At 41.0% G+C, this 20,955-nt stretch overlaps 1 protein-coding gene across 1 annotated transcript in view; it reads left to right on the forward strand.

Annotated features, from left to right (window-relative positions):
* The first annotated feature begins 11,831 nt into the window (after positions 1-11,831).
* The window catches only part of zc3h18 (zinc finger CCCH-type containing 18), a 60,675-nt gene continuing 51,551 nt past the window's right edge, over positions 11,832-20,955 (forward strand). The window contains exons 1-3 of the mRNA XM_076886179.1: positions 11,832-12,269; positions 12,882-13,837; positions 18,838-18,922. Of these exons, the coding sequence (XP_076742294.1) occupies positions 12,923-13,837; positions 18,838-18,922 (1,000 nt within the window). The 5' untranslated portion in view covers positions 11,832-12,269; positions 12,882-12,922. The remainder of the gene's footprint in view (positions 12,270-12,881; positions 13,838-18,837; positions 18,923-20,955) is intronic.

Raw genomic sequence — 20,955 nt, forward strand, 5'->3', positions numbered from 1 at the left:
TATGACCTCAGTATGGTTTAATCATCTAAAGATCAATACAAACAATATTTTCTTGAAATTATTGAATTGAATACCAGAATCAGATGGTTCAGAATCAGATAACAAGCTGTTATGTAATAGTATACTTTGGATAAAATCTGCAAGTTGCATCAAAGAATGAAACTTGTATTTTATTTTAATGCAGATTTATTATAACTGCAATAATCCTATCAATCTATTTTTCTGGATTATCGGGGTCCCCAGGCATCCTGGTCAGTAGTCCGTGTATTTTGGTGTTGGTAGGCTGTGGGTTAAAATACTTACCTAGCAGATATTAATTAATAGTATCATGAAGTATAAGAAACAAAACACAAATAGGTTGTCACATTTTCTGAGTTGTCTTTGTTGCTTTCAGTAATATCTCAGAAAAAAAGTCTCCCCTCTGTTTGAATACTACAAACAAATTACAAACAACAGGAGCAAAGTTCCTGATGGACACGTGGACCAGTGAGTGAAGACAAATTTCAAAATACAGCAGACACCAGTCTCCACTCATAAATCAGATAGATATGTGATAGTTGGAACTAAGAAACTCTGCTACTTAGCTTATATGATGTTAAACTCTGAAATATCCACATTTATTAACCCATTGATGATAATAATAATAATAATAATAATAATAATAATAATATTATTATTATTATTATGAATAATAATAATAATAATAATAATTCCAGGATGGAAAGTTTTATGTGGAATAGGTCATTGTGAACAGGCGAGTTTTGAGTCTGGACTTAAAATGAGGGAGGGAAGAGATGTTTCTTATCTCAGGAGGAAGGGAGTTCAAAAGATAGGGGGCAGAGCAACAGAAAGCCCTGTGCCCCATGGTGGCTAGCCGGGGAGAAGGGATGGACAGAGAAAGAGAGGAGGAGGATCTGAGACACAGAGAAGGAATGGTGATCTGAACCAGGTCAGAGAGGTATGAAGGCGAGAGATGATGGATAGCCTTGAATGTGTAAAAAAGTATCTTGAAATTGATGCGGTATTTAACCGGAAGCCAATGAAGCTGCTGCAGAGCAGGGGTGAGGTGGTGCACGGAAGGGGTCCTGATGATAATACGGGCAGCAGAGTCCTGGACACGTTGAAGCTTATGGATCAATTTTTGACCAAAAAGAAGAGAGTTGCAGTAATCGATCCGGGAAGTGACCAGGCTATGAACAAGAAAGGCAGTGGCATGTGGGGAGAGAAAAGGACGGAGACGACTAACTAATACAGTCCTTATAATGCAGTTTTCTTATAGAGACATTCAAGCTGTCGACCTTTTGCTTTCAGACGCCTGAGTTCAGATGCAAACCAGGGTGCTGAGGGGGAAAATGATACAGATCTGGTTTTTAGTGGAGCAACAGAGTTTAAAATATTATTGAGACTGTGGTTATAATAGAAAACCAAATCCTCTAGGCTGAGCAGGTTATTAAAATGCAAACACCCAGAGAAGGCAGTAGAAAGGGTATCAGGGTTAATTTTGCTAATATTCCAGAAAGAGATGGAGCGAGGATTTTCGGTTATAGAAGATGTCATTTGATGACTGAAACTAGCACCACTGAGGAAACAATGGGCCATTGACCAAAGACCAATGATCAATGGCCATGAGTACCATTCACAGAGAGTTGGGGATGCCTTCAATCACAGCATTGTAAGATGGTGAAAGATGGACCCTTAGATCCCCTCCGCGATTCAGAGATGGTGTTTCACTTTTCACGTAAATGGCCTCCTTGACTCCGCGCTCAAACCAGCGTTCCTCCCTGTCCAGGATGTGTACATCATCATCATTGAAAGAGTGTCCACTGGCCTGTAGGTGTGAATAGACTGCAGAGTCCTGGCCTGATGAGGTAGCTCTTCTGTGTTGTGCCATCCGCTTCGCCAGATGTTGTTTGGTTTCCCCGATGTATAGATACTGGCAATCCTCCTGGCCCCTAACAGTGTACAGTACACTACATTACTCTGTTTGTGTTGGGGGACCCGATCCTTGGGATGGACGAATTTTTGGTGCAGCATATTTTGGGGTTTAAAAGCCAACGAGACGCAGTGTTTAAAAAATGCATTTCAACTGTTGCGATACTCCTGAGACATAAGGAATCACTACGGGTTTTCGCTTAGGCAGCGGTTGTCCTTCTCTCCTGGATCAGCTGGAGCTTTCTTTAGGCGCCTTCCCAGCTTTGATAAAAGTCCAGCTGGGATAACCACATTTACTCAGGGCCTTCTTGATGTGATGTTCTTCTGCTTCCCTGGCCACTGTGTCTGCGGGGTTGGTGTTTGCTCTATGTTATAGAGTCCTGATGACACCCAGTTTATGCTCTAGTGCAGTGGTTCCCAAACTTTTTTTGCTAGGCCCCCATTTGTTTTACAAGAAAAATGTTTGCGTCCTCCCTTTAACCACACACACCCATATTTTGCTCCATTGCAATTTATTTCACACCTCAAACATTTAGTAAACAATTAAGTAAATACAAGTAATCTGCAATAAGTTACAGGTAGTAAGAAAATAAACTACTAACTCTTTTATGCTATGTCCACACCTACACGGGTATTTAAAAAAAAAAAAAACGCAGCTCTTTCTATGCGTTCTGACCTTTCATCCACATGTAAACGGCGTTTCGAATCACCGAAAACTGAGACTTTTTTAAAACTCATTTTTTGCGTTTACGTGTGGACAAGGAATACAGAGTTTGTCACGCAACGTCAAAGGTATGTGCCTTTTTTCACGTCACGCTGTGCGCCAAGTTATTGTTTACATGAGATGAACTGCAGAATGGCAGATAGTCAGATTAACAGTGACGGTATTTTGTCTCTATCTTCAGGTTTTACACGCTTACATATAAACACGCAGTTACTGTCCCTCCATTTAGAAAGGCAGAGGCGTCACAGTGTGATTATTTTACATGTAGTTGTGTTTTTTCCTGTGTAATAATATTCAACATTGCTATCAATACATTTTTCAAAAAATGCCTCTCTGTGGAAATTGGTTTAAAAACATAAACAGCTGTGGGATACTGTTTGTCCGTGATTTTAAGGGGGAACAAATCGTGGCAGGATCAGCCTGATATTATTTGTATCCAGCTGTAACTTTACTGTACAAAGAGCTAACGTCTCCAAAATGTCAGGAGTAGTTAGTCATTACAACAAGTAATGAACTAAAAATCAAGAATGTGGGATACTGTTTGTCCCCCAGCGCTGCTCCCGACGAAGGGAAAACCAATTTTGCAGGGGAGACCTACCTCGGCACTTATCAGGGCAGGGATAGCTCAGTAGGTAGAGTGGTGGCCCCGTGATCGGAAGGTCGGGGGTTCGACTCCACTGAACGGCTACCCTGAGGTACCCCTGAGCAAGGTACCGTCCCTACACACTGCTCCCCGGGCGCTGCACTGGCGGCTGCCCACTGCTTCACTGGGTGAATGGGTTAAATGCAGAGGAACTATTTCCCTATGGGGACTAACATGCACACTTTACACAGGTGAAGCCAAAGGGAAGATATGCTTCACCATATTTTCTAGTCTTTGGCTCAGAATGAAGTTGGTTTGGAAACATATTCAGCGATGCTTCATCCCCTGCTTTGTGTTTGTGTGGGAGCCCCGCCCTAGGGGGCGGGCCCTACACTTTGGGAAGGTCTGCTCTAGTGGATGATGAGAATCAAACCTCATAAGGGGCTCATAAGTATTTTCATCACTGACCAGTGACAAAATTTTCTCATGCTACTCTTTCTGGTTTTGCACCTACCCTTGTCTGCCGGAAGGATGATAATATTGTTGTCATTACTAAATGATGTGAGTACCTTCCTCTCCTCCATGCTGATGTTGGATGCTGGGGGCTTGTCATTGCTGAGACAGAAGAAGAGCTCATTTGCAGACTTTCAGGAGTAATCCTCTTTTATCAACATCTGAGATTGAATCTCAGGTGGTTCCTGAAATCAGCCATCTTACATGCCATTTGCTCATACTGACGTACAAGCTTTAGGCAGTCCTTGCCAAAGTGGGTTAAAACGTCTTTATGCATGCTCAATAATGCAGGTAAGTAAAATAAGAGTGTATGTCAGTATGAGCATACAGAAAGTAAGATGGCTGATTACAGTCCTGCAGTCAGCTGAGACTGAAGAAGTCACTTGGATGAGTGAGGAAACCTTTCTCCCACTGAACACACTATGTCCAGATGACCAGAATCCACTTTTGGGGGCATTGATAGACTTCTATTATCACACCATAACCAAAAACAGATTAGATGAATAAACGAACAACACACACTCATTCATGTTTTTATTTCTATTCTTGGTAATGATTATTTCCATGTTCAGACTGTTGCAAGGCAGACAACAGCTAAAAAAGTCAAAGTTAAATGTTACACAAAGTTAAAATTGCAATAAAAGATCTGACCAGAGAGAGCCAATGTGAAGCCTTGACTATTGGTAATCTTCAATTCAAGGCTTCATGACGCTTCATCACTAGTCTGGACTGACTCATAGAAACAGACTGACAGAGGTTGACACAACAAAGGACACAGATACAGAGAATATATACACAGAGTGGACACACCAGGGAGCGCAGCTGTGAAGAATAGAACTAACAAGACAAGGGATCCAAAACTGAACATGATACACACAAGAGAGAGGTCTAAGAAAATAAAACAGGAAGTAACACACACTGAGACCCAGATTAAGACGCATGAACTTGACAAAGAGACCGGAGCTACACAGAGACATGAGTGACTGGGGAGACACAAAGGGATACAAACATGGAGACAACCACTGTGATTACCACAGGAGACACTGAGTTAGTGGGGACAGGTTAATTGGAAACACTAAATTGCCCATAGGTGTGAATGGGTGAGTGAATGGGACTGCAATTGGTTGTCTCTGTCTGTATGTTAGCCCTGCGACAGACTGGCAACCTGTTCAGGGTGTACCCTGCCTCTCGCCCTAAGATAACTGGGATAGGCTCCAGCTCCCCCCGCAACCTTGAAAACAAAAATAAATAAATAAAATTTTATTTATATAGCACCTCTTTATACAGAATCACAAAGTACTGCACGTAAGATAACAAGTCATAAAAGATAAAACAAACAATATAAAACGATAAGCAGAAACGAATGATTGGATGGATGGACACTGAGGACAGGACACAGAGGTGACAGACAGGGCACCAAAAGGAACTAACATAATCAAACAAGAAACCAAGAAATATGAATAAAAACAGATAAACAAGTAATAGGAAATCAGTACACAAAACCCTGAATATGATTTATCTCAAATGTCCAAAGAGAGAATCAGAAGTCCAGAACAAAACTCAAAAATACTTGGCCTGAGACTCAGGACTATGACAACTTTAACATCAACATGCAAGCAGTGCAGTCTTGTGCCATAACCAAGCTGCAATATTTGGTCAGTTTTGAAATATTTGGTCAAAAGTTGCAGTGACTGTGTGCAAGAAGAACATTCATCCAATAACAATAACAAAAGGTTTGAGTGTTTGTAGCATTTTATGAATGACAAACAACATGTCTCATTATTAAAATGTTGAAAAAAACATAATTGTAATATAACAAAAGAGATGAGTGATATGAACAAAGCCATGTATTTTCAGTATATGTATTTCTTTAAAACTACTCCCCTGATTTACATTGTGTCTGTTGCATCAGCTGAAGCAGTTCAAGGCTGACAATTCCGATGTTGGTTTTGGCTCTGGGACCTTAGCACTGGATCAATCCATTGAGAGAACCATCGCTAACATTAAATGGGTTGAAGAGAACAAGGAGAATGTTCTGGACTGGTTCACAACTGAAGCTAATGCCCAATGAAGAAGCTGTTTTTACTTTTTCATCACTCATTTAAAAATGAAAACAGAGGTTCGATCGACCTGAAATTTTTGTGTGTTGTTGTGTCTGTATCGTTCTCTCTGGTGTTGCATTGATTTTTGCACACTTGCACTTTATGTAGTCCTGTGTGTATTTTCTGTTATATGTTTCTCCATGGTCTTAGAGGAACTCTGTCTCATTTCACTGTGTACTGTATATCGTTAAAATGACATTAAAGCCCCTTGATTTGACTTGATGCTCTGGCTCCCTCTAGTGGTAGGTATAATAATTTCGGTAATGCAGTCAGTCGTCTTGTGTGAGGAAGAAAAACAGATCAGCTGCTGTCATTTATTGATGTCTCCAAATTTTAAAATTTTTTAATGTCTATATGTTGTTAGGTAAAAATATTGTAATCAATGTACCCAATGCACATGAATAGCTATTTACAAATGCTTTTCACTTTTAGTTCACACAGCTTTCCAGCTGCTTCTTCCAGCTCAACACACCACACAGCTCTCTTGTGTGGTCTCTTCATCCTATGATTATACGATGGAGATCAGCCATTTTGGTCTGCCTCTCTGACAGCACACCACTAAACCCTCCCTGCAGCTCCCTCTTTGCCTGCTGTACATTTTTACATTTGTGTAAAAATGTAGGTAGTGGAGTAATGTAAAAGTTGTCAGAAAAATAAATAGTAAAACAAAGTACAAATACCTGAAAATTCTACTCAAGTACAGTAGTAAAGTACTTTTTACTTCCCACTACTGACAGGCACCAAGGATGACTACCACTGGAAAAGGTAAATACAGCGCCTCAAACACATGGAGAGAACAAAAGAGACGAAGAATGAAAAGATGAGACAGAAACTGGCAGTGGGCAATAAAAATAAAAAGACTGGGAAGCTGTGATAGTGCACCCCCTAATGGAAGCCTCCGGGGAACACACTGGGTTTGTAAGGAGGACACCTGTGGCTCATTGACCATAGTCCAGAATGGCAGACCATGGCAGAATTGACATCAGACTCATACAAGAAAAACTACTAAAATCCACTCCAGGCATACAGTGTTAAAATGTCTTACACACACACACGCTAAAATACACAAGCCAAATAGTCATATAATAATAATAATGGATTGGATTCATATAGCGCTTTTCAAGGCACCCAAAGCGCTTTACAATGCCACTATTCATTCACTCTCACATTCACACACTGGTGGAGGCAGCTACGGTTGCCCTGGGGCAGACTGACAGAAGCGAGGCTGCCATATCGCGCCATCGGCCCCTCTGGCCAACACCAGTAGGCAAGTAGGGTAAAGTGTCTTGCCCAGGGACACAACGACCAGGACAGAGAGCCCAGGGATTGAACCGGCGCCCTTCCGGTTACAGATGCGATTCCCAACCCCCTGAGCCACGGTCGCCCACATATACACACTCAACTGGTGAACTGTCGGCTGTGCCAGTGACTGTTGTTATAACAGGTAATCCTAGCTCAAACACAACATAAAGGAATTCCCATTTGGCACCTTCTGTGGCCTTTGGAGCAAATCACTAAACAAGCTAGTAGAAATAAACAAATGATGCAGGTAAAGTAGCAAGACACGCGGGCAAGAAGTAACTGTGGCAAAACAACACAGGCAAAACAGGAGGAGTATAAACAAGAGAGTAGTTCCTCAAGGGATGGACCACAAAATAGTGGCTGCTGCACCTGCTGTGAATGCCTTCACAGCACCGATCATTTCACACACTTTTTTGTGTCTACCTTGCAACTGCTGGTTCAGCTTTTTAATTTCTTGATCTGGATTTTTGGCCAGATCACCCACTCAGCATCTCTTAGTAGTATGTTATCCTCTCCTCTCATTGTCATGAAAGCCTCGATCTCACCCAATAAGAAAAAAAAAAAGCTTATGTCTGCTCAACACCGGACTTCCATGTGACTTTTGCACAAATGGGTCTCACCCTTTTACTCCTTTGATTTTTTTCTTTGTCCTCTTTTTTTGCCTTTTCGTCAAGTCTGTCTTCGTACGGACCTGCCGTGTTCTCCGTCGTTTTGTACATAACTGTTTTGGGGGCAAATAAAATGCAAGTAGGGATTAAAACCGCAGAATTAATGATTACCAAAGCTGGAAATACTAGCGCTTGATGCAGTGCTTTGATTTTGTTGCCTCTAGTACCCACAATGCAACGCGCGAAATTCACGTGGTCTGTCAATCTCTATCAATGACTGTGGAAAACAGTCATTGATCTCTATTCAAGTCAATATAATACTTATTTGTAACCTACATCAACAATTATGTTATGATAAATTACGTAATAACTACAACAGAAGACTTACCTTAGTGGAAATGCTTGGAGCAGACTAACATATGAGCTGGAGTATTTGTTCTGAAACGTTATATCTGGTCTTCGAACGGCTGCAATCCGGGCCATCCGGATGTGACGTCATGCCTGCTGATGAATGATGCAGTGATAGTTCGAACATTTAGCAAAGTTTGGGTGCACTTTGCCATGTGCAATAAATCTGGAGTGAGGTCCTGTCACCTCTGCTACTCCATCAGTTGTTATAGAAACCAGTTTTTCAATGGATTTTCCCCCCCCAACAAGTACCGCTTCATTGCATTGTAAATGCCAACTTCCTTGGTTTTCAGTGGCAGCAACGTCAAAAATTCCTCCTTTGTAGAAAAGTCATCACCATGTGTGCACAGCTAGCTGTGCCATATTACTGTAGTCCACAGACTCATCAGACTGAAGTAAATACCAGGAGCACCTGTGCAGGTCCAAATCTAGCTTTCTCTCTGCATCTGCTGACTGTGTTCAAGCCAAGCTGAACATTAGCGATAGCAGAAAGAATCTCAGTCTTATTTTCTCAATGATTCTGCCATTGCCTCTTTAATGATCTCGACATTGATGAAGGGTTTTTTGTGCTTGGTGAGGATGTGCACCACTTTAAATGATGCCTCGGTTGATGCGCTAGCGTTCTTTGTCTGTTTAGATGGTTGTTTTTGGAGGATAGTTTTCAATTCTTTTACCTTTTTTTTGCAGAGGTTGCTTCCCACTACAAAGTCCTGGGAAAGGTTGCTGTGAACTTTGGTGAAATGCTGCTCCGTGTTGCATTTTTTAGAGACACCAAGGTTCGTGCCACAGGTCAAACACACATACGCACACATTTGTGGGAAAAAAAACAAGTTGTTTCCCACTCCTCAAGAACATATTTTTTTCCCTCTTACTAGCATAACCAAACTCTGCTGCTATCATTGTTGCTAAAAGCCTGGCACCTCGTCTGCCTGCTACCTCCATACGGTGTCTAACCGCTTCAATTGCTGACGGCACAAACTTTTGATTGACAGCTAGTTGATAAATAATTGTTTTATCTCAAGAGGGGTAGGGGTATATTTAATTTTAATTGGATGGAAAGCTTGGCCAGTTTCACCAATCTACAAATTATATTTGTTATTTTCTTGACCACTTTTGTTATTGATCCCTTTGGCAAGCTACTGAAAAAGGCCCTGTTCGCAAGTGATGTGGTGGAGACTCCTGCTGTACTCTGAGCCTCTCCCGTAGTAACTCTGGTGCCGCCTAGTTACACCGTATTCATGTTTACACATTACTGTGCTCATTTTCTATATTACTAACAAAATATGAAGAAATAAGGATTGGTTTCATTATGGGCAAGAATTTTTCAAGTTAGACGTTTCTGGAAATAAACAGACATTTTAAGTTTAATCAAACTAAAAGCAAATAATTTTTTTATAATCTACAAACGATTAGTTAGCTCAAACAAAGTGGCCTTTCTTGTTTAGACAGTTTATATTGGTTTGCCTATTGAAAACAGCAACTCATTTAAGACTTATTTAAGATTTTCAAATTTATGCCACAAGTGCATCTACTAGAGGGCTGAGGGATAGCACTGGCTGCCACCAGTATTAAGCATTAAGTTTTTCACTCAGCCACTCAACTTGCTGTGAGCTTAATGTGAGCTACTGTTTTCAAGGCAAAAAAGAAATAAATAAATAAATAAATAACAATGATCAAGAATTATGTTAAAAAGTTTATTAACTGCAACAATCAACATCATTGACGAAAATCTACTTTTATATAGTCACTGGTCATAATACTGATATGACACGTCTGTGGTCATGAAATCCTTCGAACGACTGGTGTTAGCCCATCTGAAAGACATTACAGGCCACCAGCTGGACCCTCTGCAGTTTGCCTACCGGGCAAACAGGTCGGTGGATGATGCAGTGAACATGGGGCTGCATTACATCCTGCAACACCTTGACCGCCCAGGAACTTATGCCAGGGTCCTGTTTGTGGACTTTAGTTCAGCTTTTAACACCATCGTGCCTGAACTTCTTTCCTCCAAACTCTCCCAGCTCAGCGTGTCACCAGCTACCTGTCAGTGGATCACCAGCTTCCTGACAGACAGAAAGCAACAAGTGAGGCTGGGGGAGATCACCTCTGAAACCCGGTCCCTCAGTATTGGTGCCCCTCAAGGATGTGACCTCTCACCACTACTGTTCTCCCTCTACACTAACGACTGCACCTCCAAGAACTCTGCTGTCAAACTCCTAAAGTTTGCAGATGACACCACTGTCATTGGCCTCATTCAAGATGGTGATGAGTCTGCATACCGGCAGGAAGTTGAGCGGCTGGTACTCTGGTGCAGTCAGCACGATCTGGAGCTGAACACTCTTAAGACTGTAGAGATGACAATGGACTTCAGGAGACATCCCTCAACTCTGCTCCCCCTCACCATATCAGATAGCCCTGTGTCAACTGTGAAGACCTTCAAGTTCCTGGGTACAACCATCTCCCAGGACCTGAAGTGGGAGACCAACATCAACTCCATCCTCAAAAAGACCCAGCAGAGGATGTACTTCCTGAGACAACTGGGGAAGTACAGTCTTCCACAGGAGCTGCTGATCCAGTTCTACACTGCGGTCATTGAGTCTGTCCTGTGCTCCTCCATCACAGTCTGGTATGGAGCAGCCACTAAACAGGACAGGAGCAGACTGCAGCGGACTGTACGGGCAGCAGAAAGGATCATCGGCACGCCCCTGCCCTCCATCCAGGATCTGTACCTCTCAAGAACCAGGAAACGGGCAGGGAAAATCATCACAGACCCCTCACACCCTGGACACAGACTTTTTGATCTGCTGCCCTCTGGCAGACGGTACAGAAGCCTGCAGACCAGGACCACCCGACACAGGAACAGTTTCTTTCCCCTCGCCATCTCCCTTCTTAACAGTTGACCTGTCACACTGCTCCCACTGCCAGACTGCAGCTGCACCTTATGTACATTTTGTAGTATTCATTCCACCTCATTCATTTCTGTATTTTATGTATATAAGTTTAGATTAGTTATTTATAGTTGGTTTACAGAGCTTTGTGTATGTATGTGTAATGTGTATATATAGACACGTGTGTGTGTGTGTGTGTGTGTGTGTGTGTGTGTGTGTGTGTGTGTGTGTGTGTGTGTGTGTGTGTGTGTGTGATTTACATTGCTGTGTTTGAGAGCCACCATCTACCGGAACCAAATTCCCTGTATGTGTCTGCACATATACTTGGCCAATAAACACGATTCTGATTCTGATTCTGATGATTACTTTGTTGTTCTTTAGTGAACTAAACAAAGGTTTAAAAAAGTCTTTGGATATGGAGAACTGAAATAAATGAAATTAGACGAGTTAACTCAAATAGTTAATTCAAAAAGAATTAGTGGTAAAACATTGTATCCATATTACAGTTATTGTCAACAGAGATGAGAGTTCACCAAGTGAATTGAAGAGAAAACATTAATCAAAAATAATACTTACATGGAACGACGTAACTGCTCCCCAAAAATGTCTTCCATTATTTCTAAGTAACTGGTTAAAAATCATGTATGTCTAACAATATTACAGATATTCTCCTGTCAACGTTGGACCATACTGATCTCAGATCTGCCCTGATTAGCTTTCAGCGCGGTTCCAACCACACGGTTGTCGTATTTTGATGACGTTGAGGTAATGGCCGCTCTCGCTGTGCCGTGCAGGGTGTTTTATTTTCATCGCTACAGCGGCTAAAAATAAAACCGTCTAATATTTATTGCAGACTGTAAAAAGTTATATCCGCGAGAGAGTGCAGCTGAAAAGGTAGAGGCGTGGTCTTTATAGAGCTTCGTGTCGGCAAGGTGATTAAAAATGTGTTGTTAGCTCCTAGCTCAGTGTACTTGCTCTTTTAGCTTAGCTTCAGGGGAGGCTACATTGTTAACCGTAAGACGGCCAAGTGTACTGGTGCGAACGCTTCGTACTAAACCGGTAGTGTCCGCTTATTTGTACGGTTAAGCCAAGCGTTTATAATCGCTGAAGAAAACTATCCATAGGTTGGGGACACTTTACTCGTTATTAGCTTTGTCTTCGCACCGCCAAGTTATGGGCCTTGTTGCGAACTAGCGCGACCCAGCCATTGTAAGTGTTACCAGTGACATTATGCTACAGGGAAACCTGTAGTCTTTATAAACTTGAGCATGTTATCTAATTATGTATACACATGTAGTTGTACCATGGAGCTATATGGAGACTTATATACACCTAAAACTAAATGGTGGTTGTTAGTTAGCTTGTTATAGCTAACGTTTACTTTGCTGGTGAATTAGCAGCGCCGGAAACTAATTTCATATAAAACATATACTGCTGTGATCAACATATAGCTACGTCTTAATCTCAGGAACGGTGTTATCAAAGTTAATAGAAATCGGTTCTTTTCCGTTCTTTGTGTCAGCTATCACCAAATGAACAAAAACAAGTATTTAACGTTATGGTGTATGACAGTTATATGTTACTATAAAAGTTAACTGTACCATTTTTCTTTCAGTGGGTAGCGGAATTAACATATTTTTGTGGTGCATCATTTTAAATTTAATTTGTGATTATAGACATTTTATTGGTTAATTGTGACTGTTTTTAATTGACTGTTTTTAAATCGATTAACAAAAGGCACGTAGCATTACATTAAACAGTATTTAATTGCTATCAGATTACTGGTGACATACAGTTGTCTTTTCTTTCTTTTTTTGGCAGATTGCTTTTTTTGTTTTTGTTTTGCACCAGAGTGGATTCACATGGATACTCCTGAAAGCCCTACCCAGTCCCCTCAGTCTCCTGAGGAGGAGGAGAAGGGTCTTTCTGACAGTGAGTTGCTGGAGTCTCCTAATGAAGAGGAGGACAGGGTCATTTCAGACAGCGAGATCCTCAATGAAGAAGGGGACATAGAAATGCTGGAAAGCCATGGAAAACATGTGGAATTAGAGGAAGAGGAGGATGAGGTGGTGCCTGACTTTGTGTCGGAGCCAGAGGATGAGGAACCTTTTGGAGAAATGGGAGAGTTGGGACAGGATGATGAGAGCATTGTGCTTATGGAGGGGAATGAAGACAGTCCTCAGGTGGCGGAGGAGAGGGAAAGAAAGGAGGATGAGGAGAGAGTTGTTAGCACTCCATTATCCCCAGACTCTGAGCCAGAACATGTCAAGAGCCTTAGTGCTGGAAAAGATGGAGAAGACTGGAAGGAAGGATATGATGACTACATAAAAGCTGCCTCTGCAGAATGTGAGGTAGCTGAAGTGGATGATCAAGAGGAGGATTACAAAAACAAAGATGAAGAGGATGGAAGAATAAGAGATGAAGAGACAAGGAGAGCTGCTGCGCTAAGGGAAGTGAAGGATGACTCTGTGTCAGTTTCCCGGGAACTGGACGAACATGAGCTTGATTATGATGAGGAGGTCCCAGAGGAGCCTGGCATCCCTACACACGAGGAGGACGATGAGGAAGACACAAAAGTAGAGGGAGATGAAGATGAGGAGGAAAGCGAGGACAAAAGCAGTAAAAAGGAGAAAAAATCAATCCTTCCACCATCTCCTAAACACAGCGAATCCAGGAGGACAGATGGGTCGAAAGGGCCGGAGAGGATACGCCAGGAATCCTTCAGAGACAAGAAGAAGGATGAGGATGATGGAGAAATTGATGAAGGAGAGATTGATGTAAGTTATTGTAGTTCTATTGGTAGTAGTGCTGCCTGATTTGCTGAGTGCAGGTAAATTGTAAAAATCCCTTGTGTTTGAAAATAAGCCTTTAGTCAGGAAGCACTGCTACTGTGTTTTTGTTTTATTGATAAACCTTTAGAACAAATAGCCTTAAACATAAAGAGTGGTGTTAAATCTGAAGAGAAAAAAAAATCCAAGTGGACTGGACCTAATTTGGCTGGATGCTCTTTATGCTACTGCTGAGTGTGTTGAGTGTGTGTTACACTCTCATAATAGGGAAATAAGAATATGAAGCCTTGTAGGCTTAACATTTTCAGAACTCAAAGGTTTCTTCTTTCTTTTTGTGTTTGAAGTCCATATTCTTCTCACGAGTCACGTTTTAGCATGCGAGTAAACGGTCTGTGTGAAGAGCAAAAGAGGGAAAACCAAAAAACGTCCAAATAGAGTTAGTATTTGATTAATAGTTGACTTATACATTCTTGTAAAACCTGAATAGAGCTGTGGATGAGAAAGCACACAATACAAGTCCCTTTGCAATATAATACATATACTGATATTCGGCCCACCACTGATGCGTTAATGCAATTCTGTTTTGTTTTTTATTTATTTTTTTAAATCAAGTAGTTCTGGAAAGTTTTGCCGCTGTACACTATCACATTAGATTTTTAATCAAATCAAAATGTGGTTGAAGTACAGATTTTCAATTTTAATTCAAGGGGTTTTACACAAGTATTTCATTGGGATTGGGTGATATAGCCTCATAATTACATCACAATATTTCAAGAATGTTTGTGATAACAATATTTACGATGCTAAGCAGAAATAATATTGTTATTGATACAATTTCTAAATTTAGTAGTGTTAGTATTTAGTAAGTATAAAATAACAGCTTAACAACTTGAGCTGTACAAAACAAAAGCATCTTGGGCCTTTAAAACCTCTGCACAGATACGGTCAAATAACTAAAACTAGAAATATGTTTTCAGTTTTGAATGTTTTATAGACTAGTGTGAAAAAGTATTTTTCCCCCTTTCTGACTCTCTTCCTGATTTCTATGTTTGTCACACTTAAACGTTTCAGATCATCAAACAAATGTAAATGTTACACACTGATAACACAAGTAAACACAAAATTAAATTTCTAAATGAAGGTGCGTGGGGGGGGGGGGTGAATAAGTTTTGCCAGGAAATATCTCTATGATCCCCAATGATTTTGGGAAGATACTGCTAATTCTGCTCTTGGAGGACAGTGTTTGGCCATGTGTTTATGACCTCAAGATGAAGCACAATTGTCTTTTGCATCAATACAATGATCTAAAACACACCAGCAAGTTCACCTTTGAATGGCTTAAGAGAAACAAAATGAAGACTATGGAACAGGCAATCAATGTCCTGAATTGAATCTTATTGAAATTCCTGTGGCATGACCTTTAAAAAGGTGGTTCCTGTTAAAAAATCCTCCAATTTGGCTGAATTACAACAATTCTGCAAAGATGAGTGGGTCAAAATTCCTCCACAGCCCTCCAAGATACTTATTCCCAATTATTGCAATGGATTTAGCAGCAATCACTTTTTCACACAGGGCCATGTAGGTTTGGAATTTTTCCCCCTTAATAATAAAAACCTTCATGTAGAAACCGAATTTCATGTTTACTTTTGTTATCTTTAGCTAATGTTTACATTTTTTGATAATCTGAACATTTAAGTGTGACTGACATATACAACAATAGGAAATCAGCAAGTGGGCAAAACACTTTTACACACCACAGTATAGGCAGCCATAACAACTTCTGGACAACCCATTTGCTCCACCATAGTCCTATGTGTATTTGTAGCCTGCTTCTGCCTTAAGTGGTGAAAAAGGGTTTGCTTTCAACTTAAGTGTTTTGGTTTAGTTCTTTTTTTGCGGGGGTTTTGGGTTCTTGTTCTCTGACATGCCTAGGCATGTCTTGTTGTGCGCACTACAGAATGTAAACACAAGGGTTTTAAGGGTGTGAATTCTTAATTCGGTCATTTTAGAATTAGGTCATAGTAACTGGTAGGGCTGCTCAATTAATCGAATTTTAATCACGATTACGATCTGGGCTTTCAACGATCATTAAAAATGACTGAGCCGATTATTAGCCCCTCCCTCGTACTTTACTCTCGCGCTGCTCCGTGTGGCAAATCGAGCGCACCTCTCTGCATTTCGAACACGTGTCACAACAATTAAGAGCAGCGGTCTCCAACCTTTTTTGCGCCACGGACCGGTTTATGCCCGACAATATTTTCATGGACTGGCCTTTAAGGTGTCGTGGATACATACAACAAAATAAAACTAGTACCGGTACCGAAAAAAAAGAAGATTTATTCATAACACACGTGAAAAGACCCAGGAAAACCAAGTAAACGATAAAAACGATAACAAAATAACACTGAAAACCGATAAAAACCCTGAAAACTATACATTTCACACCTGAGCCTCAACTCTCGCGGCCCGGTACCAAACGACTCACGGACCGGTACCGGTCCGAGGCCCGGCTGTTGGGGACCGCTGATTAAGAGGACCCGAGGGAAGCTCGGAAAGCTAAGCAGAAGTTATCTGGAGAGGAGAGTGACTGCCGCTGGTTGAAAAGAGAGGTAAAAAAAAACTTCAGTGGTGTGGAAACATTATGGGTTCGCAGAGTCAGACGTGGATCAAGTAGACATAGTGTGTAAACTTTGCTACGGTGTCGTAGCTGCACCACAGAGCAACACTGCAAAGTTTACTAAACATAGATGTTTACATTTTTCATTTATTTTTTATATTGCAAACATTTGCACTGTTATCAGTATTTGCACACTATTTTATATTATTTTTTGACAATCTTTAAAGTCATTATTCAATACATTGTTATTGTTAAATAAATATTGTCAAATAATCGAGATCTCAATTTCAGTGAAAATAATCGTGATTATCATTTTGCCATAATCGAGCAGCCCTAGTAACTGGTACCAGGTACTACTAGGGCTACCAGTTACCAGTTTTTTGCTATTTACTCAGCTGGGGTTCCAAGCGATCTGAGCAAGTACTAAAATGTGACGTCATTAGATTGCATGCCACCTATTGGTTGGTCAGTAGCATCACTCAATGAGTCATGAGAGCTTCTCATTCACGAAAGTCAAAACCACTATTTTTGAAACCCGGCAACAAGGGAAATGGCTAAACAAAAACAACGTCATGTTCCCCGAGTCTGACAAAAAAACAAAAACAAAACACAGACCAAGCACCAAGTATATTGTTTTCTCAGCGTCCATCTTTGTTGTAGCATTCGTGTCGCATGTTAATTACGTCACAGGATGCTTGGCACTGTTGCTATGATGACGAGCATGCACAAAAGATAGTACTGAAATATAATGGAAAACCAGTTGAGTCGTTATGAGTTGATCTGAGTAGGTACTGATGGAAAATTGGCTTTGATGTTTCAAAAAAACAAGTTCTAACATTGTTTGGAGTGAGCCCTAGTACTGTCTCCAAATTGAAGGCAGCGTTTCATATAATGGGGATTGTCAGACATGTTGCCCAATGAGCATCCGAAGGACACATCATGAAGACATCAGGTGATTGCGCTCCTCGGCCTGTACACCTGACCTGACAAGAAAAGAAAAAAAAAATCAGTGTGTTGAAATGCAACTTGTCAGTGTACCTGATTCAGAACGTATTCTACAAACCCCAACGTTACAGCTAACAGGTGGATTTTCCTGTTTCATTTTAGCTAGCCAACAACGAGGAGGCACTTACTGCCTAAAAGACAGAGCGTAAAAGTGGACAGAATGTACTTGTGGGGGTTTTTTTAAACATAAAACTGATTGCTGCAGCAAAGAGAAGTGCAAAAGCGGCTACCATTAGACGGCTTTTTAGTCTTGGTGTCCTCTTTTTCCTGTCAACAGACTGGGCTAACAAGTCTGTTAGTACCAACCAGCCAAGTGATGTCATGTTCTGCCTCTAGTGGAGAGGCAGAATGGGCACTAAAAGTCTTTATCTTATAACTGCCTGGATCAGCAGAATGTCACACACTAGTGATTGTTAGGGCTGGGTATTTTCACTGATTTTTTTAACTGATTCAATTCTGATTCACAAGGCCCCGGTTCGATTCAATTCCGTTTTTGACTCAGTCAGAAATATTATAATTAGGATAATTTATCTTGGATATGTACTTTTGAAAGAACCCTCTAAACCTTGTAAATAAAATATATTTATTTCCAAATTAGGAAAACGGATCCTAAAGCAGTTACAGTCTTGGACTTATTATTTAATCCGTAAAGCCTCAGGGGTTTTTCTGAGGTTCCTGCTGGAAAATGACATGCCCAAAGTGAACGGACTATTTCTCTGCAATTACAAACTTGGTGTAAACCATCTAGGTATAAAAACAATGCTGACACTCGTGAGGCTTCATCAGAGGTGTAAGCATCACAGCAGATGCCTTTGTGTCAAAGTAACTGAGGCTAAAACCCAGAAAAATATAAAGGAGTTTTTACTGGCCTGATCTTTTATAGCACATAACCCTCTTGAAAATATGCTGCAAAATTCAGAGTTCGCAGTGACGAAACCTGCATTTTTGGATTCTGTGATGAGATGTTGGCTTTCAGCACCCGTGCCATCGAGTGAACAAGCCGTGTGTTTACATCTTTGTGTAGAATCTGTCTATCTGCTCTTTAATTTTTTCTATTTTATCTCTTTGGTGGTTGTTGAAATAGTTTTGTGAGCTTTTAGCTGAGATTCTGATATTTCTGGAAAAATACATTAATTTAAAAAAATGATTGCAGGATTTGATCGATATCGGATTATTCAAATTAAAATTGATTTGAATTAGGAAATCTTTTTTTTTTAACCCATCCCCAATGATTGTTCCTCATTAGACATTTAAAATAATTTCTACTTTGCACTTGAAATACAAATAGCACACACTTCACAACAATAGTCTGGATACAGTGATGTGTTGTGAAGTGTCATGATTTGGCTTGTGTATGTGTATGCAGGATGATGATCTGGAGGAGGGGGAGGTCAAAGATCCTTCAGACAGGAAGATCCGACCACGTCCCATCTGCAGGTTTTTCATTAAAGGTAGGTGGTGAACAGCAGATGAAGTGTCGTAGTAAAGTATTTACCTTCATCCTTTTTACTTTTTCACATGGGGCATATACAGTGTTATACAGTGGTCCCCTGCTATAACGCAGTTCACCTTTTGCTGGTTTGCGGATTTTTTTTGGGTGCAATTTTGCATGCTTTTTAAAAATATTTTTACAGCACATTGTGTTCTGCGTCCTGATTGGCTGTAGACCATTGTCAATCAATCTTGTTTACATAAATCTTCGATCGCTAGCAGTGTGACTCTGAAGTGCTGTACTGTGTATGTTAGTAAGTTTTCTCCCCAACAAACACAACAATGTCGACAAAACATTTTGCATCGTCAAAGGCAACCGCAGGCGTCTTTGGTTTCATTCTATAATACTGGACTTATTTTTCTACGAAGGTTTGAACTTTGAGAGTGTTTAAACAAGAGAGAAAAGCGAGAAAATGTTCATGCCTGTCTGAGAAAACTGTATAAAGGGATATAGGGCAGGGATAGCTCAGTAGGTAAAGTGGTCACCCCATGATCGGAAGGTCGGCGGTTCGAATCCACTTAACGGCTACCCTGAGGTACCCCTGAGCAAGGTACCGTCCCTACACACTGCTCCCCGGGCGCCTGCTTAGTGGGCTGCCCACTGCTTCACTGAGTGAATGGGTCAAATGCAGAGAAAAACAAGTAATTTCCCCATGGGGATCAATAAAGTATGCATTATTATTATTATTATTATTATTATTATTATTAAAGTGTGTAGTGAGGGGTTTGATAGCCTTAAAACATCTATAATAATTGTAAAAAATAAAGTTGGCTACTTCACAGATTTCACCTATCGCGGCTTATTTTTAGAATGTAAGTCCCACGATAAACGAGGGACCACTGTATTTGATAGCTTTTTTTCCTCTAATAAATAATGTTTTAATAATTAAATTTTTTCTATTTACTTGGATTGTATTTATTTGGAATAATTTTCTAATATCAAAATTTGTTTGATCGGAAACATTTCTGTGTGAAGAAAAAATGTTAGAGAGCCCACCCACCACTTTAATCAGACTCTATGACTGAGTACTTTAGTAGCAGTGGAAAGGAAAAACTCTGTTTTAACAAGAAGAAACCACTGAAAAACCAGGCTCAGGGAGGTGCAGCCATCTGCCGCGATAGGTTGGGGGTGACGGGAGGAAGATGAGACTAAAGACATGCTGTGGAAAAAAGTGAAAATACAGAGTCTAAACACGTTATGTGAAAAGGGGTGAGAAAAGGAGAAAAGCTCAGTGCATCATGGGAAGCCCCCAGCAGCAGCAGCATAACTAAAGGTGGATTCAGGGTCATCTGATCCAGCCCTACCTGTATGATTTGTGCAATACTCAGAGACATGGCCAAGGTAAGAAAGGCTGAAAGACGACCACCACTGAACAAGACACACAAGCTGAAACGTCAAGACTGGGCCAAGAAATATCTCAAGACTGATTTTTCTAAGGTTTTATGGACTGATGAAATGAGAGTGAGTCTTGATGGGCCAGATGGATGGGCCCGTGGCTGGGTTGGTAAAGGGCAGAGAGCTCCAGTCCGACTCAGACGCCAGCAAGGTGGAGGTGGAGTACTGGTTTGGGCTGGTATCATCAAAGATGAGCTTGTGGGGCCTTTTCGGGTTGAGGATGGAGTCAAGCTCAACTCCCAGTCCTACTGCCAGTTTCTGGAAGACACCTTCTTCAAGCAGTGGTACAGGAAGAAGTCTTCATCCTTCAAGAAAAACATGATTTCCATGCAGGACAATGCTCCATCACACGTGTCCAAGTACTCCACAGCGTGGCTGGCAAGAAAGGGTATAAAAGAAGAAAAACTAATGACATGGCCTCCTTGTTCACCTGATCTGAACCCCATTGAGAACCTGTGGTCCATCATCAAATGTGAGATTTACAAGGAGGGAAAACAGTACACCTCTCTGAACAGTGTCTGGGAGGCTGTGGTTGCTGCTGCACGCAATGTTGATGGTGAACAGATCAAAACACTGACAGAATCCATGGATGGCAGG

This window comes from Maylandia zebra, linkage group LG7 (genome assembly GCF_041146795.1).
Source record: "Maylandia zebra isolate NMK-2024a linkage group LG7, Mzebra_GT3a, whole genome shotgun sequence".
NCBI lineage: Eukaryota > Metazoa > Chordata > Actinopteri > Cichliformes > Cichlidae > Maylandia > Maylandia zebra.